This window comes from Lagopus leucura, unplaced genomic scaffold (assembly GCF_019238085.1).
Source record: "Lagopus leucura isolate 7727_CA_CO unplaced genomic scaffold, USGS_WTPT01 Super-Scaffold_1, whole genome shotgun sequence".
NCBI lineage: Eukaryota > Metazoa > Chordata > Aves > Galliformes > Phasianidae > Lagopus > Lagopus leucura.
The window spans coordinates 13,119,621-13,144,656 of NW_024962250.1; the positions used below are offsets into that span (position 1 = coordinate 13,119,621).

The 25,036-nt window shown below is 37.6% G+C and overlaps 1 protein-coding gene and 1 long non-coding RNA gene across 2 annotated transcripts; both read left to right on the forward strand.

Annotated features, from left to right (window-relative positions):
- The first annotated feature begins 1,245 nt into the window (after positions 1 to 1,245).
- On the forward strand, positions 1,246 to 11,116 carry LOC122176786. Its single transcript, XR_006177836.1, has 3 exons — positions 1,246 to 1,540; positions 2,538 to 2,599; positions 10,297 to 11,116. It is a non-coding gene; the product is annotated as an uncharacterized LOC122176786 (long non-coding RNA).
- Positions 11,117 to 13,837: 2,721 nt separating this feature from the next.
- Positions 13,838 to 20,340, forward strand: EMC7 (ER membrane protein complex subunit 7). The gene is made up of 5 exons (XM_042870092.1): positions 13,838 to 14,118; positions 16,651 to 16,770; positions 17,258 to 17,396; positions 17,963 to 18,043; positions 19,911 to 20,340. The coding sequence occupies exons 1-5, from the start codon at positions 13,862 to 13,864 to the stop codon at positions 20,061 to 20,063; spliced, it is 750 nt and encodes a 249-aa protein (XP_042726026.1). The 5' UTR covers positions 13,838 to 13,861; the 3' UTR covers positions 20,064 to 20,340.
- The last annotated feature ends 4,696 nt before the right edge of the window (positions 20,341 to 25,036 follow it).

Genomic DNA, 25,036 nt, shown 5'->3' on the forward strand with positions numbered 1-25,036 from the left:
TTAATTTAAAAGCTATACAGTCGCAGCTCTGAGGGAGTTTTGATTTTTAGTCTTGTTTCTATGTTTTTATCTTCTGGTTAGGAAGCATGCTTTTCCAATTGAAGCATATAAAGTGCCAGTTTTTCACTTAAACAGAAATATAACACCAAATCTGTTTTCTAAAAAATGAAAAGAAGAATGATAAAGTACTTGGAAAGGTTATTTTCATGTCTAGCATAAAATGAATGCACTTTTACTGAAATGTCAGGCAAAAAGACTAGTGTGTTTTGTTTTGTTGTTTGTTTTTTTTTTTTACTTTACAGATGAAACAGATATCTTACAGATATCTCAGATACCTTACAGATGAGATTTAAACTCAAGTAGTGGTCAACAGCTTTAGGCCTCCTGTTACTTCATTTGTAGTTTGTATTTTATTTATGCATCATTATTGCCGATTTCTGAAGACCAGTTAGAAATTGATCATCAGAACTTGGTGCTCTTTGGTTATTAGAATATTCTTCAAACTATCAAATGTATTGTGCTACAGGCTATCAGCTACATGGAAGAATGTTTGAGACATCCCAAGATTACAGCTTTCACTGGGACAATCTCCTGCGATATACATAGCACAACATAGCTGGAATTATGTATAACTAGAGATATTTCACACCACAAAGATTTTCGAGGCAGAACTTAGTGTTTCTCAGAATGTTTTTTCTGTCTAGTAAAAAAAAAATTGAACTACAATTCAGTAACGTTATTTTCTTTATTGTTCTTTAGAGCACTGATATATAAAGCTAACAAAGGCTTGGAAAGTAACTGCTGGAGCTCTTAGATGGCTCCTCAAGGAGCGTACTGTAAAGGTGGTGGAAACTCAGTTTTTAATTTTTCCTGTTTTTTTTTTTTTAAATAAATAAGGTGAAAAAATTCATGGCCATATAATTTGGATACTACAAGAAGTAATCACTAAAATGAAATACTTTACTGTTCAAAAACTCAGCTCAATAATAGGTATGAACATGTAGTCTTAAACTGAATTGTACCGTATGGCCATGGATTTAATAATATATAACCATGGATGGTGCTTTTTTTAAATGTCAAGATAAGATTGTCTTTAGGATTATTATTGATGAGTAATAAAATAATGCATTATTTTTTAACTGCCAAAAGTTGTATTTTGACAGTATCAATAATACAATATTAAACTTGAAGTCATTAGTATCTGTGCCTTATTTAAAATGATCTTATATGTTCAGAAGGCTTTTACTTGAAGAGTGAACTAGAATTCCCCCTTCCCTTAAACTGAAGTTACAGAAGCTTTCTAGGAAATTGGCTCAAATTTAAAATGTTTTCATATTAGGTAAATATTTATAAAAAATAAGTATAATGTAGCTGCCAGAGTATAGGCAGTGCTGAAGAATGGAGGCTGAAAAAGCTTCCCCATTCATGAGCTGGATATGAAGAAGCTAGCATGACCTAACCATCATGTGCAACTCCATTTGGAAGGAATCGCACCTCTTTCTTAGTAAAGAGTATTCTGCAGTGGAACACCCTATCACAGGTAGGTGCTACAGTTCCAGGCTATATAGTAATGCTGACAAGTAGTTAGTGGTATTAAAAAAAATGAGCATTCACTTTCCAGGAGCTTATCTTCTGGAGGGAGACATAGTTTAAGTCATCTTAAGGCTGCCTTATTGTTATCAGAGGCTGCAGTTTTTAGTGTCTTGGGAGCAGGAGAGGTGAAAGAATAGGCAAGGCCAAAAAAAAACCCAAAACATCACTCCATGTCCTCAACTGTGACATCAGTCCCATTATTTTGTGTATCTAAAGTAACTTGTGTTTTCTGGTGTCTGAAGTAGGCACATCTTGTACTTTATGCATTGCATTGACGAGCAATGAGTTTTTTGAAGACATGCTAGTATCAGGGTTCATTTTTTCCTTTCTTGAAGAAGTGGATGTTCTTGTATGTAAGAAGTTTTGCATAAGAAAGATTCATCTTGCAACTTAAATATAGCTGCTTTACAATGTTCATCTTGATAGGTCTTCCATTATTACAGAAGACTATATGGAGATCTGCAGCTGTATTTTGTCTCCAGTCTTCTGGTGCAAACAGTCATATGGCTTAGGCAGCTATTTGAAAGTACAGAGCAATGCAAATCATGCTACTGGTATGAAGTTATTCCAACCTTTGAACAGTATGAATTCTTCAATTTATGAAGGCACTTGGTTCTTGCATGGGAAGCTTATACTGAACTGATGTTCCATTAGAGGAGGAAAAAAAAAAAAAAAAAGCAGCTCTTAATAGCCTGTGTAAATATCAGACATAGTTTAATATCTGTCTTCAGTCTACCTTCCTATATATGATAGTAACTGTAGGCTACAGCTAAAGAATTGCTGAGAGAATAATGTGAGTGTGCTTTAATCCATTATTTTAATTCCCTGTTAATTGTTTTGTTTTCTGCCTTGGAATGAGACTAAATGCAAGTATTTGTCTCCAGGTATTTCCCCCATACATTCATTTTTCAGCATTTAATAACGTTATTTCTTACTCTTTGTAGTCTAAACATACTGTGAGTACCTGCTGTTGAGTTGAGGAAGAGTGAAAGTTGACAAAATAAAGGTAAGACAATTTGAAAGCTATTGTTAAAATTTTTTCTCTTAAACTTTCAACACAAATTTTATTAATATCTGCTAATGGAAATGGACATCCATGGCTATATGCTTGAGTCTGAACTTTTTTTTTTTTTTTTACTCTAAATAACCATAACTGCAGGGTAGTCATCTTTTTTTTCCCCACGAAGGACTAAGTTGTACTCTGATACCAACCTGTAATATGGGGACAGGGCTATGGTACTGTCTTTTAAGGTAGAAATGACCACACAGACTTGAACTATTGGAGGCCTACAGCATTTTTGCTTCCATAATGGTGAGAGTTTTGTAGTGCATGTAGATTACAACAGTATAAATGGTGACCTCAAAATGAGGTGTGTTGCTTTCAAGTTAAACGTGGCACGTTTCTGATTGACACAGATCCCTGCTTTAATTCAATCTTTACCTGGAGCGATGTGGGGTAAACAGACACCAATAGTCAGTTGCCCCATTTCAACATTTGTATGTTACTGTAACAAGATGCAAGAAAGCAGTTTTTGTTTTCCAGCAGTTCTATTTTTTTCACTCCTTACTACTAAAGCCTTTTAAATTTTCTTCAGGAAGTGCTAGTCCCCAAAATACAAACAATAAAACTACTCTTATGAATACATAAAGTAAGACATTTACGCCAATAATGTTTTGTTAATTTTGGAAGGAGACTGTTCTCTATGTGCTTGACTTGAAAGAAACAAAGCTAATATATTTTACAGAGATAGCAACCATTTTGATTGTTACTTTTTTTTGAGCACTGTATGTATTGTGAAACTACTAAATATCAAAATAGTATTACATTGCAAAGCGGCCTGCTATGGTGGGTGTGTTGGAATAAATACACACCCTAGCATCATACTTTAATGTGAGCTGTAAACTGTTTCAAATATCTCTTGTAATTTAGGTAGATGGTTCTTTTTCAAGTTGTAGTTCATCAGTGTAGCTTTGTTTTCAAAAAGTCAGAACTGTTTGGCTCTTGCAATTGTTATCAGATACTCCATGGATTGAAAGCTGTAGTCAAATAGTTTAATAAATATCTTGGCATCAGAAAAATAGTCAATATTTTGTGGTAACAGGCTTTAGTCATGTTGCTCTGTTGTTTTAAACAAGCTTATCTCCTCTGCATATTTCTAAATATATCTAAATATTTTCTGTAAGGGAAATTTTTGGAGGAGGCTAGAGGAGGATTGCTACTTCCAGGGAAATGCTTGGATTCAAATAAAGAAGTTGCATAGATACACTTTTTCCTAACAACTTGCTCTATTGTGTCACTGTCAAGTTGTGTTACCACATGTGAATTTGCTGTTTCATATTTGGTCTTTGGTCTAGAAAGATGGTACTGGAAGGCTGAAGTCTTAACTCCTGGTGCTAAGAAACCAAAAGCTACTTCTTTGCTGATAGAACTTCTTCAGTAAACACAGGAAGGAGCAACTTGCATGTCTTATTTGGAGAGTGCAGATAACTTATTTCTTTTTATCTCTGCTTATAGTACTTTGTCTATAGCCAGTATAGGTCTTTGTCTGGAAGCCAGTAGGCTTAGGTGTTGTGTTTGTTTAAAATAGCATTAAGTTTCTGACTGAAAAGGAGGAGGCAAAAATCTTGATTTCCATTAGTGTAACTGTGTGCCACCTAATGCTCCAGCTGGAGGAGAAAAGTAAATAATGTTGTCAAGGAATTATAAGTGATGACAGGCATTGGTTTCATTGTACAAGCAGTGACCAGATTTTATTTTGAATGTTACAAGATTCTTGCCGGTGTTAACAAAGTAGTAAACTAAAGCAGCACTGAACAGTAACTGACAGGTTGTATTCCCTGTCTTTTACTCGAAGTCTAAAAGCCTGACTTCTTAATTGACTGAAGTTGGTAACTATTGTTCAAGAGTTATTTCTGGAGTAATTCTATGCCAACAGCAAATACTAGCATTAAAAATAAGCTGGGCAGTTAGTTGCCCTGCCCATTAATCTGCTATTTGGGCAATGGAGCAGTGCTGCTAGGGGTTCTGCTAAAAGCGTGTACTGCCCTCAGAGTAGGGGCCTGTTTGGTTTTAAACACATTACAGAAATTCTGTGTACCTGACAAGGGTGCCTGTGCTAGTGGAAGATTCAGCTTTGATGTAGGAAGTGTTTCTAGTCCTGTGTGACTAATTCCATTACAGTGAGGTACTCGAAGAGGGAAGCTTTGGAGACTTGGTGCACGCAGAGCAGTCTCGTTTCTTCCCACTTGCTGCTCTTCCACCCCACTGACATGTTGGAGCACATCTGCTTGGCAGAGTTCCCAGCTCCACATCAACCTTGTCACCTATCCAAGTGAAAACTAAATGCCTTCATGTTTGGTATGCCTTGTTTCCCAAGTGATGTCTTGTATTTTGAGCCTTCCTGCTTCTTACTGTAAATCAAACCAACTTAGGGCCATTTGACTGTAAAAATATAGGGAATAAAGAAGTACAATGCTTGTACTTCTGATGATAAATATGTGAATGGCGCCACTTTGTTTAGTCCTTACATTAATACTGGAAACACAAAATAATGCACATTAATATAATTGCTGTGTCAACTATTAGGTTTAAGTCAAAATTGTTGTATTTGGAGTGTTTGTATGAATATAAATGGCGTTAAAAAATGAGATCCTTGAAAAACTAGTGATTAAAAATGCCCACAGTTCTGAATGCTTATAATTGGCAAACTGGTGGCTTGTTAGAGAAAAATCATGCTGCACAATGGTGTGTGGTTTAGTTTTGAGTTTTTTGCTCTTTATTCACCTTGTCTTCCTCTCTAAGTACAGGATATTAAACTTGTTTGTATCTTGAATTCTCATTTTTGTGAGCTTATGCCTTTCAGTGTTTGACCCTGTGGAAAATTAGCAGAGATGGGTGTAGTGAAGATGTTTAGCATTCTTTTTCACAGTTTGCTGGGTAAGCATGCCTATGGAGTTGTTACTGTGCAGAATTCTCTTTCACTTCTTTCTGCAGTGCGTTCATACCTCTCCTGGTGGTGTGTCCCTTAATGTCTGTGAAGGGATTCTTTCCATCTCAACTCTTGATTTTTAAGTAGCAATGTGTGCTATGTTTCATTGTTATGAAAAACTAAATGTTTAAAAACTAACCCAAAAGCTAGAATTCATTCATCTCCAGCATAAAGTCATGTTGTGGTCAGGTGACAATAAATGCTGCCACCCTCTTTCCACTTGAAAAAGAGACATAAGAATGTGCATCTGAGGGTTCCCTGAAGTTAGCAGTCAGCTTTCTAGATTGCTTGATTGTTTTTTTTGCATGACCTCAGCCACTTCGTTCTGCAGGGCTGTAAATAGGAGAACGCCCTTGGACTGTCTTCTTAGAACTGGCAGATTGCTAACATTGACCTTCACCTTGGGGACTAACAAGGAGTATTCTTGCATTTCTGTATGCAAGCTTTGATATGTATTTCTGATGCTTTGGTCAGCCTGCCAATGGTTTTCTGTAAGGTCTGGAAAATGAGAGTTGAGCCTCATGTCTGGTTTGGATTAAGCAGTTCTGGAATCAATAATTCTGTCTTTGTGAAAGATGACAAGACCTCTTTCTCCATGAGTCACCAAATCTTAACTGCGATCTTAGTAGGTTTCCACATATAGAATTGTTTATCCACAGTTTTTGATATTCTCATTAACATTTTTTTCTGACAAAAGGATTGGTCTGTGGTTCCTTTGTAGTATGCTGTTAATTATAATTAAGCTATGAAAAATGTATAGTTTTATGAGACCAGGTTTTTTCCTTTACCCCTGAGATGCATCTCCAAGATGCTGTTGGCCTGGAATCTTAGTCAGAACTTGAACTGAATTTAATGGTATGAAGTAGTATCTTACCTGGTGTTCACGAGCATTGCACTTCTAGTGAAAGTATTGTCTGTGTTGGCTTTGCAGCAGTGTAATTGAATTTAACTATCTCAGCAATGAGAGACATAAGTGAGAGGAGGAAGAACTAATTTGGATGGCTCCAGCAAGCCCTAGCTTTTGCTCCCACATTCAAGTTTAAGATAGTAGGAATATAAATAGTAATTTCTGCCTTAGGCAGTACCTTAACCGCATCTGCTCTCTCTCGTATCTCTCCTTTTTTCTTATGGCACTACCAGCAGTCAACCATGCCAGGGCTGTGAGGTATGTGGAGTGGCTGCAGCATGGCTGCCAGGTTTACTGCTCGTCAGTTTGCAGCTCTGTCACAGCTTCACCCACACAATTGATTCTGCAAAGGAAGGAGACCCTATTGCTGAATCTTCATCAGGATTCCTTCCTGACAGAACTTCCCTTAGTAGATATTCCGAATTTCTATCTAATGCTATGTCCATCATCCAGTACATTTTTTTGTTATCTCCTGTATTTGCCTCTTTTAGGTCGAGGTGCCACTGCGTGCTTTTGTTTGCCAGGAGATTATTATCAATCGTCTTGAATTGTGGCTCACTCAGATTTCTTGGTCTCCCCACCTTTTCCCTGTCATAGAGATTCTTCAGCCAGATATCTGGCTGTGTAAAAAGCCTTCATGCTAGTGTCCACCTGAGCTCAAGCTCTCTATGGCCTCTCTGGACCTTCTACTTCAGATACCTGTGCTGCTGCCACTTAGTGCTAATTGTTTTCATCAGGTGTCATGTTATTTTATTTATTTAAAAAAAAAAAAATCCTGGTTTTTAGGAATGAGAAGGTCGCTGAGGTATTTCTTTTGTTTGCTGTGTCCTTCCCCTTTCCTAAAAAGAGGTGTGACCTGGACCTGCAGTTTACTAATGTATGTTTTAAAGAGTTTATTCTCCTGTAATTCTTGCATGAACAAAGTTGTCCTGGCAGTTATTTCTTTTTGTTTCTCCTTCCTAGTGCTTACTACTTTTGTGTGCCAACATTCAAAAGCACACCTTCACAGCTGGGGAATGTGTATCTAAACTAACCACTAGATTTTCTGTCACCGCACATTAATTTCAAGATGTTTTTACCTTCTCTTGAGCCTGAAAAACATGTATGTTTAATTCTGCACCAAGTTTTCTGTGGTTCATTGTTGTTTTATTTGTCTAAAATAGAAGTCCTAAAAGGAAAATCCAAAATTGAATTCGTTACTTCTGGTGTGCCTAGTGAGACTTTATTGGCCTTGGATCTCACCAGATACACAGCGCTTCCCTAAGGAGCCTGTTGTCAAATACACTTATAAATGATGAAAGCAAATAGCTGGAGGGGGGGGAGAAGGGGCATTTGAAAGTGATTTATGCTACTGTTTTTTCCCCCAAATTTGCAAACTGTTACGTGGAATATAAAAACTACCCAGTCTTATGTAACTCAAAATATTGTAGAGAAGTAAAAACCTCATAGCCACAAGATTCTATATTGCAATTGGAAGGATTTTCTATGATAAGGCTTGCATTTTTTTAATCAAAAAGTGCATCATTTAGCTCAAGTTACCTGGTAAGGCCCTTGTTTACCTCTTGTCTGAGACTGCCATAGCTTTATTTAAATCACACAGGAAACATCACAACTACTTGCAAAACTGCCAGTCAACCTGCTTTAATGAAGCTGTGGCTTAACACATTTCATAGCAATGTAACAGCACATAGAAAATTAGCTTGTTTGCCATTGGTTAATGGTAGATAATGCCTCTAATCCAGCACAGTGTTCATTTGAGCAGTTCTTTGACGTAGCATCCAGTACTTGTCATGGTGAGGCTTCATTGGCTCTCATGACTCAGTGTACCAGCCCACACAAATAGGAATGCACCTGAAACGTAAACAGTACTCTTATTTAGCTTTCTCACTGTGCAGCAGAAGCATAAAGTGCCTCCAAATTACTTCCAGGGCTAAGATGTAAGCGTAGACCAAAAGTTGCTTATTTCATTAAGAGCTTTAAAACAGTTACAAGGATCACAGCGCAGTACAGTGAAATACAGCAGTAAAGTAAAGCAATCTGTAGCTCTTACATGACCTGAATTTCAGAAAGGCAGCAGCTGGTAAGCTCCCTCAGATAACAGCTGTACACTATAAGGTTGTATATGTCTGCATCAGTTATCTGCCTTGTACAAAGAAGGTGCTTGCAGGGCTACTTAAAGCCTCGAGCTGCCATTCTCAGCTTCTCTGGAGCAGGCAGAATGTGTTCATGAAAAAGTGCTTCTGTGGCTTGTAATGAAGCTGACAAGCAGTAAGAGTAACTAATGCTTCAAAAAAAAAAAAACAACAAGGTGCTGTAGAATTGATTCATCATTTGAGATCAAAAACTAGCAAAGTGAATTCAGAACCACTGGAGTGTTGGCTTGGTTTCTTTGTTTGTTTTAAGAATGAGTTGAAGGCTAAGCTTTGCTTCTAAGGCTTTGTCAAATACAGTGAGTGTACAGGTTTTGTTTCTATCATTGTTAGTTTGGTTTCAAATTTGCTAGCAGTAGATACTGCAGCAGTATATATATTGTATTTGATACACCAAAGGGAACATTTGTCATCTAGAAAGTGCTGATCTGGCTCCAGCTGGACTCTTAACTTTTTTAACTCCCACTACAAAAACATTAAAAAAAAAAAAAAAAGTGGGCGTACAAATGGTGCAAATCAACTGTTAGTAGCCTTTGGACAACCACCTTGGGAAAAAAAAAAAGCATGCAATTTCATTACACTCCTAACTCAGTGTTGTTTCTGATCTTTTCCCTCCTTCATTCCTCCTCGCATTCAGAAGCAACTGTAGTGTAATTAGGCAACTGCTTAAGGCTGTATGTATTACAGCTGCCTTTTGCATGTTGGACACAAGATCTCCCCAAGCAGAGACCTCGCAGATGAGAATGAATGTTTTATTTGGTTGTTGGATAGGATCCTCTTCTGCTAGAACATCCCACCAAAGTTCCTGTGACCCTCTCCATGTTGCACCTTCCATATGATGTGAATCCACACCACAAATCATTTGAATATCTTCAGATTGAAATACAAAGAAAAAAAATCTATTTTGTTGTGCTTACATTATCAACAGTTGAAGGAAAGAAAGGAAAGAAATATATATAGATAGCTATGGTTCTGCAAGGGATATGAGAACACTGTGTTATGGAGTGGCTGCCTTGTGGCATTATGTGAGTGGAATTCCAGTTGGGGGGGGAGGGTGGGAAGCATGGCATTTAAAGCACATTCCAAGAAGCAAGGATTTTACACTGTTTTTATTTTTGGAAACCAAATGTCCCAAGAATGTGCCATTAGAGCAGTAGGTGAATGATTACAGGTGGTATCCACACAAACCAGATCTCAGGCATGAGTCCATGTGTAGCATTGCTCCATGCAGAGCTGCTGCTTCTGCAGCCAGCTTAGCGGTTGCTGTACTTCTTAGACACCCTGCCTGCACAGTTCGTGCACAAATTCTGCTTAAAAGAGAGATGCGGATACATTTTGTAGTAAATAGGAGATGAGCACTTCAAAGCTTTGTGAAAACAATTTCCTTGTTACCATCATGCTATGCCCATATTTGTTCTGCTTGCAGGAGAGGGTGTGGGACTTTTTACAGCATGAAAATTATGTTCCTTTTCCTACAAAAAAAAAAAAAGTTCAAAGCCTTTTCCTCATACTTAAACTAATTAAATTTGTTCTTCTACAGGATGTAGTCTGAGTTCAATCAATTGCAACCAGGTAAAGCAAATTGTCATCTGGCAATAGATCTTAATGTCAGCATTATGAAGAGTGTATAAAGGTATTACCCTGTTTGTGCTTTCAGATGCCTATTACCAGTAGAAAGGAAATAATTGTGCTGGAAGCCAGAAGTAGGACCTTCTCAGGGGATCATACCTTCGGGACAACATGAACACTTGCTGAATTCTACTCCTGCTAAATGCTTCTGGTGTAGCACTGTAAAATGCCAGTAGATGGCAGAATGATGCTGCTTTTCAATATACATCGGTAGGAATTTTTAAAAAAGAATAATTCTTCTGCGTTTATTTACACAAAACTGATTGTGAAGGAGAAAGCTCAGTGAATGCATTAGCTGGCTGTGGCCTTCTGCTTCCATAAACACAATTCTCTTGTGCTTGGTTTGTGATGTTTTTGTTTTTCTTTTTTTTTTTTTTTTTTTTAGTAATACCAATTTTTATCCTCAAAAGACAGTATAACTGATGTAAGTGTGGGTGTTCTGATGCACATCAACTTCTTATTTGTTTTTCAGATCAGTCACGTCTTTGTCCTTGATTCCATAGAGCTTTTGTGAAATGGCACTGTTCTGGTATACTGGGCATGACCTCAATACCTGCACAGCAGCTGGGGGCCCGGCTCAGAGAACATGATAAGACTATAGTAAGATGGCCATGGCTGCTCCCTTCTTGTTTGCTGACAGCCAACAGCTCTGCATGTGGCTGAATCACACAGGAAACAGGTTCTGGACTGCTGCTGGCTGTGGTCCAGTGGATGTCCAGTGTATTAAAGTAAATCAGTGTCAATTAACAGCATCCTGTTCATTTCCAAAAGCGAATTAAATACTAGCCAAAGTGTTATCAGCTTTATATAAATAGAAGTGTTCAGAGCAATTGCACTGAAATGTTCAAAGTTGCATTTAAACTTACAAAAATGCTTTGCTAATCCTGAACTACAAGCAAACTTGTATACAGTAAGCTTCTAGTGTTAACACTGTGGAAAAAAAATCAGCACAAAAGTAAGTTTTAAGTATAAAAATCATTTTTCTCTTGGGTGAAGAAACTCTCTTGCTTCTTCTATTCACCAGTATCCCAGAATACTCAATTATTTCCAAACAGCTGTGATGCTCGTGCATTGTGATGCATTTAGGAAGTTCAGAGGGATTTAATGAGTCTTCTCTGCTTTTCAATTTGTACACAAGACCAGAAGTGACAAGAACCTGGAGATACAGATTTCAGTATTATCAATGTGATGGCATTACATTAGTCTAGACCTTCACTCTGCTCAGGCCATTAGGGATTCATCCATCTGGCTGACAGGTTGGCACAAAGTGACAGCTGGTTGAATGAACCCAATCAGACAGAATTGAGAATGTGCTTGTGAGCAGGGCAGAACCTATATGAAATTTGCCAGTTTCTATGTAGCTGTTAGTCAAGTGAGCACCTCAATGAGGAGGCAGCTCTCAAACATGGAGGTTGCTCTTGATTGCATTTTGAGAAGGCTGATGAAATGGTTCCATTGCTTCAAAGTAAACTGAAACTGTTGCTTGGCAGTTTTACGTGTTCCCTTGACATCAAGCTACAGCCAGAACCTGGCTAATAGTGAAAATTCTTCCAGTAAGAAATATAAAAAGCCTTCCAGATAAAGCACTGAGAAACACAGTAGTTGGCTTTGATAAGTGTATACCTGAACATTTTCATGTATTTTATTTGTACTATATTTTTGGGTTTGGTTATTTTTACCTAGAAGGTAGACGCCTACACCCCCATGATATCAAAGCTTATAATATCATTGTGTAATCCATTCAAATGCTAATGTAATTAATTTTCTTAATGAAAAAGGCAGTAATTCACCAAATGAGTTATTTTCTCAGTTGTGTACGCTTCAAAATGTGGTAACCAGTGAATCTGTATGAAGTACAGCTTCTAATATGCAAAGTTCCACAGTAAGAGCAGAGAGACTGCTTAAGTACATGTATAAAAGTTTTGTGCCCATACAGCTATTAGAAACTTTGTATAAAAACAAAAAAGATATGTATCTGAAATCTGAGCTCAGGGAGAGTTTCTACAGGAGGAAAGGACAATAGAGAAGAGGCTAACTAATGTGTCAGTTTGTTAGCTGGATGGCATGTAGAGAAGATTCTTGGATTAGATAGAGAGTGTGAAGGACCAACGTGGTTTTCTTTTATTTGGGTTCACTAGGCTTAAAACTTAATTAACTGTACTGTCTATATTATAAAAATAAGTCTTCTGACTCTTTGTATTTAGTACTTACAAATCTATGGTTGATGAACTCCTTAAAACTGGGGGGCAGGAACACGGTGATGTGAGAGCATCTCCGTCCCTCCTTAATGATATTTAAGTAGAATTACTCCAGTAGCTCCATATAAATATAGTAATGTGATATGCCAGTATGAAATGCTATCTTCTGCCAGTGTCATCCTGGAAATAGCACTCTGGCTTCCTATAACATGCTGCTATTTGGTGATCTTATTTTAAGGATCTGCTTCATCAACGAAGTGGGAAAAAAAGTGACTACCAACTCCTACAACTCAGAGAAGCTATTTTCTAGCACTGATCAGTTATAGAACACTTAAAACACATAGGTTTCCATTTCCAAAACTGCTGGTGTTTCAACTTTTGTGACTTAATGCAACAGAATAACCTCATTCATCCTAGCCATCCAAAATAGAACAGCACAGCTCAAGAATAGTAATGGAGACATCATTCACATTATTCCACTCTCATGGCGCGAGGCATGATTTCGGAATTGTGTCTGGCATAGTAAAATGTTTTCATTTACTATCAGCTGAGGGCTAGGGCTATGTTCATAATCTCCAAACATGCTTTAATAGTTAAGTAATATTTCTAATGAGTTCAGTAATTAACTCTGATGTTAAGCAACAGCTAAGGAGGCAGGTGTATGTGACAGTAGGTACATGTGACGCGACAGGACATAATGTGGAGGGGAAATGGGCAGGGCAGGTATTACAGCCCTCGTGGCCTGGCACTGAACCTGTTCACAGCGATCAGCAGCATTTCGTGCTGCCGCTCTGCCTGCAGGCTTCAGGGGAGCATCAGAAACAGCCTGCGTTGATCTACGGTTCTAAGAAAGCACCTCAAGCTAACGTTATTGACAGATTTTCATGTTCTTTCATTTCACATCCGTGTCCTGCGTTATCACTTGCAGATGGCCTTATGCTGGAGGGGAAAAAAAAAAACAATAACAAAAAACAAACCGGGAACTTGCTCTGCCATTTCCCCAGCCTGTGCTCTGAGACGCCGCGTGCTACCAGCTCACAGTCCCCCTCCCTGCAGAAGCGACGCAGGGCGATGCCCCGCCCCCTATCCCTCAGTATGGTGAAGCGGCCCCGCGTTCATGCATACACGGCTGCGTGTATGCAGCGCCTCGCGGCGGCAGAGAGCAGCGCGCTTCCGCTTCGCTCCGTATCACGGGCGCGCAGCTCACGTTCTTATTGGCTCGTCCGCGTGACGCAAAATGTCGGCGCCTCACTCTCCTATACGCAAGCGCACAGCACCCAATACATTCTCGCGGCACGCTGCGCACGCGTAGAGAGCTTGTCGCCGTGCTTCTGGTGTTGGCTGTCCCGGGGATTTGAGGTGTGTCGCGCTCTGCGCATGCGCCCCGGCACCTGAATGGCGGTGGTGGTCACAACCATGTCGGCGTGGGGCGGCGTCATGTCGCTGGTGCTGCTCTGCCTTTTCGTGTCATCGCTGGCCCCCGGCGCCGCGGGCTCGGAGGCGGCCGGGACTGTGGAGTCGCCGGGCGGCGCGGGCCCCGGGGAGCGGTTTAAGATCGAGGGCCGGGCCGTAGTGCCCGGGGTGAAGCCCCAGGACTGGATCGCGGGGGCTCGGGTGCTCGTGGACGGGGAGGAGCACATCGGTTTTCTGAAGTGAGCGCCTGGCGGGCGGGGGGTGGCACTGCCGGGGGGTCCCTCGGTGCCGCGGGCCACTGTCCCGCACCCCGCCCTGGCGCGGGGCCGGCCGCAAGATGGCGGCGGCCGCGGGGCTCCTCAGTCGCTCCCGCGTCCCGCTCTGAGACCGCGAGATCCTGTGGGGGGATCCTGCCGGAGGCTGCGGGCTTTTGGGCTGCTAGGTATCAGCGCTGAGTCACCTTGCAGATGGTGGGACTTTTTAACAGTACCCGTGAAATCTTAACAATAGCAGGAAAAGCTGTGTAGAGGGATGATGCACATGCATAGGGAAGTATCATGTAAGTCCTCTCAAGTCGGAGTGAGTATATTCCGATCAGCTGGGGTTCTGGGGATACTCAGAAGATACCCTAAGAAATAACCCTAGGAACTAAGAACGATAATCATTTCGCAGTCGAAGATAATTCTGAAGTCTGTGATTTTAGTGCAGCGTAATATCTTGTTCTTAAAATCGTGTATTAAAATGAGGAAGTTCACATGGATTAAGATGTACTAGTTTATAAATACAGCTGTTTTGTGTTTTTCCCTCAGCAGCAAAAGCTGGGATCTGTTTATAGGCAAACACAGCAGGTCTTACTTTGCACAACAGATCTTGTCAGTATAGCATCTGATGGAGCAGTTCGACCCAGCTACAGGTGTCTTGCATCACATTTACATCTCATATAAAAACACAGTGGGGCTGACGTGTTTCTAAATACTTGATTGTAGCTGGAGTTATCTGAAATGTGAGGAAATAATCTCAGCTAAAAGCACACAACACTTATAACAGCAAAACCTGGTTAACAAACTTTTTTGGTAACATCACTTTTGTATATTTAGTGATAGACTCACCAGATAATGTGATAACACAAAGCCAAGAAGTTAATGTTTAATTAATTAATGATGAATATCTATGTAGATGCTGTGCCACCACAAGTATGGTATGTTTCAGCTTAAAAGCTGTGATATGTAGTATTTTGTTCACTTGCAGTTTACTGGGTGGTTGGTAGGTCACTGCTGGTAAGAACTGCATGACAGGAAATACATTTTTTCCATTAACAGTGCTATTTGAGGCTGAGTAGAAGGATCCTTCCCTTCTGCTGACAGGGTTGAGTATATTTGGGTTATCAGCAGATATATTTCTCACCATTTCTCAGGCCAGTTTGGGTTATTTATTAATGTCATTTCGGTTACTAATAAGAGGGAAATAACTATTTGACATAGCAAGGTTACTGCTGAATATTTCAAGAGCAATTTTCTATTACAAGCATTTTTTTAAATCTGATAAGTTTCCTCACTGAAGTAAATGTTCAACTTTTTTATTTCTTGAGAATGGCGCTATTGTGTATCAGTACATGAAATTAGAAATTACCTTGTCAAATGAGTCTTTTGAAGAACAGTAGTCAAATTTCATCAAAATACTACTGCTTGGAATGGGAAAATTGAAAGGGAATTCCCAGAGAAAGTCCTTAATATAGTTTCAAAGTACGATAATGTTAGTGTTTCTTTTAGGGGTTCAAGACGTCACATAAAATATTAGAGAAATCAACCTACATGTTGCTGTTTCTGTCTTGGTTGTGGGAGAGCCCTAAAATGGTGTAGAATTTTGAGAGAGCTGATACGAAGACAGAAATCGCTTCTAAGGAGGTTGATTTATTTGTTTTCATGATGTTTTTCAAATGTGTTCAGGGTTGTTTTTTTTTTTTACTTTTTTTGCTTTTGAAGAACTTATTTGATCTTAACTATGAGCAATATTTTTAGGAGGAGTATATTTTAGATTAATTTTTGACAGAGAACATAAAGTTTTCCTTCTTGGAAGCTTCTGGAAGCATGTAGGAGGAAACCTACAAGCTTCTGTACTTTAATTTGATGACAGCTTGTGCTGAATCTTTCAAGTATCCTTTCTCAATTATTTTCAATGAACATTGAAGTTACTTTAAAATAAAAACAATCTGTCTAAAAATCACTTCTATGTTCATATTCAGAGCTCTTAGTTTCCTCACTGTTGTGATAGAGCTTTCTAGCGTGGGCTAGTTCTAAAAGAAGCAATTAAAAGTGAACCTGTCTGTTTTGCTGTACGGGCAGAAACTGCAGTTTCAATGACTGCCCACACAATGGAGGAAGTCAATTTATTTGTTTTTTAATTTCAGCGGAATTACTGAAGCAAAGTAAATTTTATTGTATCATTTGAGCACAAGAAATCTAACCATTTCAAATACTACTTAGATTTTTAAGCTATTCCTCCAGCAAGACAATGGCTTCACAAGCCGTTCTGTGATAGGAAATCTTTAATGTAACTGGCCATTTCTGCTGGTATTTTGACACGTGTTAATGACATTATTGGGCTTGGTACTGAGTGATCTTAATTTTCCTTTTGGTTGTTGTTATCATATGAAGATTTATAATAGAAATTGATACAAAGTTTCTTCTTTGGGGACATAAACAAAACCAACCTCCAGTGCATTGGAGTATGTTGAAATGCAGTGGAATTTATATGTATTTTTTTTTATTCAGGACAGATGGAAGCTTTGTGGTTCATGATGTACCTTCAGGATCTTATGTAGTAGAAGTTATATCTCCTGCTCATAAATTTGAGCCTGTTCGAGTCGACATAACTTCAAAAGGCAAAATGAGGTGAGCCTTCCCAGATTTGCTTCTGTATTGATGTAGGAAGTGTGCCTGACAGCACAACATCAAAAGTAATCTAGGAAGTTCTGTAGATCCGTTGCTTCCATATCAGACAGTATATTCCAGTTTCCTTTCACACTGCTTCTGGAGGACAGCTTCTTTTTTTCTTTTCATATTTATTGCCTTAAAATAAGTGGAATTGAGTGAGTTAAAAAGGAGTTCTTCTGTTGGTTTGCTTTTGCTCTTTTCTCCTGCAGCTCTCCTGAAATAAAATTTAGACAGAAGTCGAATTAATATTGAAATTAATATTATTTGATCATATAAAGTATAATTTCTGCAGAGAAAAATAAGCTTCTGAAAAGTGAAGCATATTTGACACTGCCTACCAGATGGTTTCATTTGCAGTCTATTTTTAAACCTTGCTTGGAATATTTAATAATCATTAATTTTCATTAAAGATCGTGTTTTTAATTATTTACATTTTGTTCCTTAGAGCAAGATATGTGAATTACATCAAAACCTCAGAAGTTGTCAGGCTGCCATACCCGCTCCAGATGAAATCTTCTGGACCTCCTTCATACTTCATCAAGAGAGAATCTTGGGGATGGACGGATTTCCTCATGAACCCCATGGTATGTACAAGCAGCACACAAAGGGAAAAGTATGCAACGGTTCCAAATATAGCAGTTCTTTGGAACAAGGAGAGTAAAAATAATTCACAAAACATGTGCGTAATTTATTTTTCTGAGGTGGTTGATTTTTGGTGTTGGTAAGGTTTTTATTTTTGTTGTTGTTTTTGTTTGTTTTGCCTTGGTTGCTTTTTTGTTTGTCGTTTTTTTCTTTGCCTGCATAGCAACTCTGTTAAATGTATTTTGTCTGAAAATATTGCATAGCCTGGTTCCTTTGACAACATGGTGTTCTTCTAAGGCAGAGAGGAACACTTTGCAAGATTGTAACAGTTAAAAGGCAAACGTTTACTTGAATGGTCAGAGTTTGAAATCAGTTGTGTGGAACTTTTGGTTTCTGTCCTGACAGTCGGATTTCTGACAGGAGGTTACTGACTCAGAAAGCAGTTGTTCTAGAACTTGGTATTTTAATTAAAGTCTTGATGGCAGGATGTATAAAAATATCTTGGCATCACATTAGCTGAATAAATACTTGGTGTTTTTTTTTTTTGTGTGTGTGTGTGTCTGTATAGGTTGTGATGATGGTTCTTCCATTACTGATATTTGTGCTTTTGCCTAAAGTTGTCAACACCAGTGATCCTGATATGAGACGGGTAAGTAGGTTCAGAGGTTTGGAGATACAGAGAACAAATGTAATGACATCTTAAGGTACAGAGAAATGATAGCTAAAACTGGACTTCAGAGGATGTCTTGTTGGCATAATTAATGCAGTTATTGATGTTGCTGCTAAAATAGTGAATTCTGTTAATTCAGACTAATGAGTTTGCTGTTAAATGGCACAACACAGAATTAATAGTTTTGAATGTGTTTGAATTAGAAAGCTTTGAATGCATTACAGCATGATTGTTGTTTTCCAAAATATCTTTAGAACTATAAATGTAATTTTTCAAGGGCTATTTTTTGGTGTGAAAAATTTTCAGTGTATTTTTCACTGTTTAAGTCTAGCACATCATTTCCAGATGTCGTTTAATGTCAGCTGTGTTACAGAGTATGATAAGGATTTCTCTTATCCGTTAACTATGGAGCTTACAAGACTGTTGAGATGTTACAATAGCATGTATGATTCAGAATCTTACTGTAGTCATTAAATTATCTGATTTATTATCCTTTTGCCATGCAAAATGCCGAATAGCAGAAGGCTAGGACAAAATGGAGATTCAAGGTGTTTGCTAAATCATTTGTTTTTAGAAGTATTCCTTGTCTGTCCTGGGTGGCTGCATTTTCAGGGTTTGGTTAGCTTAAACTCCTCTAAATGACCACTGTCTTCAGTAGTGCTTTATAGGTGTCTGAACCATTTCTTTTTTTTTCCTTTTTTATTTAATAAAATATTGCATATTGTAAAAATACCAGACCTATACGGCTTTAATTCTGATTTTAATACATACATATGCTACGTATCCGTGGCATGTTCTTTAAACCAAGCTGAGCTTTGGAAATTTTTAAAAATTATTTATTCCTAATTTATTTTTTTTAAACTCATTTGACGTTGTATGTAGGTAAGCTATTCTGATGATAAACAATGAGAAGTTCCAGTGTTTGCATTAGCTGACAGGTCTGACTTCTTAAGGAGAAACTGCAAGTTGAAGGAATCTTGCTTATAATTTAAATTATCTTTGAAGGATGAGAGAAAATACTTCTTCCCAGCTCAGTTTTAAGTAATGACATTCTGTTTATTAAATTCTGAAGCATGTGCCAAACTTCATTTTGTTTGTGTTGGGTGTGGAGCTCATATTATATTTTTTGAGCTAGCTTGTTTTTCTCTTTATGGGATCAGCACGATACTTGTTCATGTAGAACATAAATAATTTAATACTGTAACAGCAAGCACAATTGCTATGTACAGATTTAGAATAGATATAATAGTAACAAAGGCTACCATAGTTCTTATAGATCTAAACACAAAAGTTACATTAAGGTTAGCTAAATATATGATCTCATGAAACAAGAAAGGAAACTTAGCTGTTTTACGCTAATAGCTTGATATTATGAATTAGTGCAATAAAAATACCCAGTCCCTTCAAAACTTTATCACTTTTGGCATAAACAGTACTAAATTGGGAAGGCAAAATGTGGAAAAAATGAAAGAGTGCACAATCTGTGAGAATATGGACCTGAAAATCTGATCAAAAGCTTTTGTTTTAAAATGGAAGCAAGTAATGCTGGAAATAAGTATTTTAATGGCATTATTTTTCCTGAGAAAACGATTTTATCTGAGCAGTTAGTTGCCCTGTAAGGCTGCTTAAGACATGGTTACGTCTTCTGTATGTCAGTGCTTTTAGTTTTGGGGTTTTATGTTTCTGTGTGTAGCTGGGCATTTGGCTGCAGTTGCGTAAAAATGTGTAGCAACGTGTATTCTGGAAGGCTACCATTTGTGTTTGAGAATTTTTATACGTGTTCACTATGTGATCTGATGTCACAGAAAATGCTATTAAGAGCTGTTGTCTAATTTTTTTCATGCAGGAAATGGAGCAGTCAATGAACATGCTGAATTCGAACCATGAGCTGCCAGATGTCTCTGAATTCATGACAAGACTCTTTTCTTCAAAGTCTTCCAGCAAGTCTGGTGGTAGTAGCAGTAAAGCAGGGAAAAGTAGTTCTGGAAAAAGGAGGTAGTTATGTCCTCCTCCAGGCCTGAGTTTGCACAACTGTTTGTTATGTGGTATCATGTTTGTCTTGAAATATCAAAAAAGCCACTACTGCAACCTTTTATTTGGCACAAAGTATGGTATGCTACAACTGTGGTGTGTAGCTTTATTTTTAAGGTATGTAAGCTGCTTTGTACTTGACAGTAAGCAGAAGAGGACATGGCTTCTGTATGGTATCTGTATAAAGTTATTGAATTAATGCTCTGTAGTGAATGTTATAAATTATATGATGTGTTAAACAGTAATGAGTGTCTGTTGTGGAATGAATGAGGGGTTATGCTCAAGGCGAAATAGCAGTATGTTTTACTATATGCTGAGTTATCCCTTGGCTGTGGCGTTGTTTCCTGTCTCTCCAAACCTGCCTTCAACCACACACATCCATCATATCTGCCACCAGACGTTGTCACTTGAGCAGGATTATGGGATGGGTGAAAATTTGGGGAAGTGGGGAAGCAAACTGTCATGATGCCTTAATTGTAAGGCAGTATGAAAACAAATTTGCAGATGATAGTTCACAGTGAAGATGGCTTTAATGTTTTATGTTTCTGTAAAGTTCTAAAATGAACCTCCTTTCAAAACTGAGTTGTGGGTTTACTATGTAATTTGATGTATCTGCTTGTCTAAAGTTCTAAAATCATTTTGTTTTTAAACTACTGCCTAATCGCTTCTGTTCAAGGACTTTTCCATTTTTTTACTGCTGTGTTCTGCTGTGATCAGTTTCTGTGAGTAATTCTTTTGTGGAGGAAAAAAAAAAGTCATCCATCGTCAGAAAGACTTTTAAGTTCTGTCAAGTTAATTAGGCATTCCATGTGTCAACATAACTTGATAAACATTTAGCTTAGATACTTCCCTTTCTTAACAGCAAGTATAATGTTTGCAACACTTGGCTCCCGCTACTTTTTTTGTGTGCTGTGTATTTATCTTATCACTGCTATGATTTGTGGCCAAATAAAGCAAGAAATTTTTAAAAATGAGAGAAAAACCTTCAAGTACACTAGGAGGATAAGTCCCACTCCTTTTCTAAAATTGTTCAAAGTTGCTCTCTTTTTAGGAATGCAAAATCAATTGCGAAATTTTGTTCTTTGAGCATGCTTGTTTTATTTATATATATATATAATTATATAATTTATATTTATATATATAGATTGTCTTTTTCCAGTAGCTTCAGAGGGAAGGTGAAAAATTAGTTGTCTTCCACAAGATTTAATGTTTTTCAAATTAAAACGACAGCAGTAGCTGTCAGGAGGAATAAACCAGTGTTGTTTTTTGGGTGATGAAAGAAAGTTTTTGTCCTTGCAAAGTGAGCACAGTAAACTGCACATTTTGTTATTATATGTTTTGTTTTAGTTGAGTTGATCTTTTTTTCTATACAGAATAAAATGCATCCAGTACATACAAGAGCCTCTTCCGATATACTTGTTAGAAGGATTTACTGAAAGGAATGCTCAACAAAAGTCATGTTGCTTTTGAAAAAACAAACCGTTTCTTTCAGCAGCATCTTATTGAAGAGCTTATGGGAAATACATGGAGCTGATCTTTGAAGATGGCGCAATTAGTTTCGTTACGCTGTTTTGGAAAGACAAGCAGTGAGTTAGTTTTCTTTAACACTGAGTGGTGTGACGGTGAAATTGTGTTAGCTTGTTTTAATCACAGTTTATTCAGTAGTTAATCATAATGACAAGTTTTGCCTTTTTACAGTTCAGAATAGGAAAATTTCTTCCTTTTTCATCTTGTTTGTTCAGGGTCTCGATTCATTCTTCAGGGAGAATGGAGAAATTTGTTTTGTTAAGAGGTCAGAATGGGGGGAATTGAAGCATCTCCACTTAGTTGTTATGGGATGTAATTGTGTACAAGTTGCATATGATCAGCAGCTGTGATTCTGTCAGATAATACCTAGCAGTTCCTGTACGTTTGGGAAGCAAGCAAGCAAGCAAGCAAGTAGAAGATTTTTCCTAACAGTGGACACCAATACTTTTCCTTTTTCATAGTGTGAAACATCTGTTGTGCAGTTACCATCCTTTGTATCTGGACGTTTGTCAACGTATACTATGCTACTGTATGAAAATTGTCAACCAAGTAGTACCTGCAATTATTCTATGAAATAAGTGGTGGAGTTGGGTTGGGTTTTGTCAGGATTGTGGGTGTTCCTGTTTTTTTTTTTTTTTTTTCTTTTTATTGCAGTTGTTTGTTTTCCATTTTGTGCAGTATTGTATGGATTTCTTTATTTCTCTTGTAATGAGTTGTCCTAATTGTTTATATTGTGTGCAGTAAGGGACAAAAGAGAAATGATTTAAAAATGAAGAGAACTGTAAAACCACACAAGTATGGTGGCAGCCCTGGGGTTACTTTGCAGTACTGAAACTTAATTTTTTTTAATTCACTGGATTTCAAGTTGAATTTTATTTTTGTATACAAATTATGTGTGAGTGAGTTATAAAATGTGCACCTGACCACTTGTTAGAGCACTTATACCTAATAGTAATATTTTTTGAAATAACTTCAGTTCCAATATATTTGCAAGAATATATTAAAAATATCTGTATTTGCAAAAATTAAAAAAACAAAAAACTTTGCTCACAGTCTGCTTATGGACTGACTAAATAAAAAATGTGTTATCACTCTTTAAGTGCCAAAAAGCAATTAATATCAGTTGAGGAAAAAAATGAACATCAAAAGTCTTTAACCATTTCAGTGTCCATAAAGGCAGGACCTTATATCTTAAGAGATGTTTGAAACTCAGTACTGTGTGAGGGTACTGTACTCAAAAAAGTTCTGTGGGAATAGTATTTAGTTTTAGCCTGTTTCCAGGTGAAATGTGGAAGGCTCTCTGAAGTCACAAATAGGGTTGTTTTTTGTTTGTTTGTTTCTTCTTGTTTCAAAATCCATATGAAATTATTAATGCTCTAGCATCAGAAATACTAAAGATACTTCAGGAAATGCTCGTCTACTTTTAGAACTGTATTGTTCCTTCAAATTATGTCGGCAGCGACTTGTGTAATGCTTTGTTTCCAATAAGGTTATGAAGATTTAATGACAACATAATTTTCTGTGCAAGTGGAACTTACCTAGTTATCTCTTTTATTGATGATACACAGAAACAGATTGGAGTTGAGCTCATTTTTATTAAGTGTTTGGTTCTGCGTGGCTGATAGGAATAAAAATTAAAGTCTGTCATTCAGTCAAGGGCAAGTGGTTGTGAATATGCAAAAGAAAGAAAACGTTTCATGTCATTTTTTGACCAAAATTTGATTTTGAACTGTTTCTTTAACACTGAGTACAGGTTTGTAAATTAATACAAAATGTGGTTAAATGAATTTGGAAAAAGTTCAAGATGATTTAAATGAATATATTTTTTAAAATATTAGAAAAGTTCTCTGGTATCTTTTAAGGATTTTTTTTTTCTTTTTCCTTCCTGCCTGCCTTCTTCTAACTTTCCAGTACACACGTGTAGCATTTCCTTTTGAGTTTAGGTTGGGAGAGCAAGATGTACAAACTCAAAGGCTGATCAAAGGCTGACCAGCAAGGCATGGGTCTGCAGATCATATGTAGATGCAAGGACAATCCTGGGAAATCATCAGTAAGATTTCACATACCTGGAATCAGAATAAAATCAAATTATGAACATTGGTACTAATTTTGGGGAGCAAGGAGGAATGTTTGATTTCCTACCACATTTGATCATCCACATTACAGATGTGGTTCAAATTGCTTCAACTTGACAGGTGTGAAACATAAGAGTTGCATTCATACAGGCCTCATTTCTTCACTGTGGTAGTTAAACACCATGAAAATAAGGAACGCCTAAGTTTGGGATCAAGATTAAGCCTCCTCAAGAGATTATATTTTTTTCAATAGTAAATATTGTTATACCAAGAGAAGGACCTCAAATGAGAGGTGGAATGCTTATTAAAAGACAGGCATGGTGGAATGTGTGTATCATTCACTGTCACATTTACTAAAAGCCTTCAGAGAACTGAACCACAATATATGTGATGAACGTATTTAGACAGTCCTTTCATGAAAATAATTTCTACTGTAGCTTTGTAGGGGTCCCTGGCAGATGACGTGTGAATCTAAAGACACTTGGTCGATATTCCCTAAGAAACCTCATCTTGTAATCCACTCAATGTTCTTGGGTTTCATTGTACTGTTGAAATTCCCTTTTTTGGTTCAGTTTGTTTCCCTACCGATTCTCTTCACATGCTATTTACACAGGTTTTTTTTTTTTTCCACATATATTTGCCCTTCATTTTTATGAGCAGTACAAAGGTCTTGTTGAAATTGCTCTACAAGTGCTTTTCAATGTGTGCTGGCTGAAATAATTGTATACATCAGCTGTGCTTTCAAGTGCTTCAGTGTTAGAAACCAATTATTCCTATCACCGGGTAGCCAGCTGATGGTGGAGGGGTCATTTGTCATGGGAAGATCTGATCATGTTTCAGTGCTTTCTTTGTAAGGTGTTTGAGTCTTACTTTACTGTAGAATTTTTCAAACCCTGCAATTGTACTCTGAAGAGAACATCAGAAAGATACAGACTCAGCCAGAGTTCACTGAAAACATTTAAAAAAACAACTTATTTACAGTTTTTCCTTTTGGGGAGGGGAAGGAAATGACATTTTTCATGGGGAGCCACAGACAGATTGGGCAACTTAAATCTCAGTAGCTGACTCAAATAGTAATCTGCTGCTTTCAGCCTGCTTTATTAGTAAGAAAGAAACACCCCTAAAGAATTCTGCCTCATTCAATCTTAAATCAGTATTACAAGAAATGTGTGTGTTGTCTTTCATAAATACAGCTGTTTTGCACCTTTTTATATGTGATAACTTCAATATAAAGCATACTAAGCATTGGTGATAGGTGGATGGTTAGAGTAGATGGTCTTAGAGGTCTTTTTGAACCATGCTGGTTGTATCATTCTCTGAAAAGCTCCTCCCTTTTCTT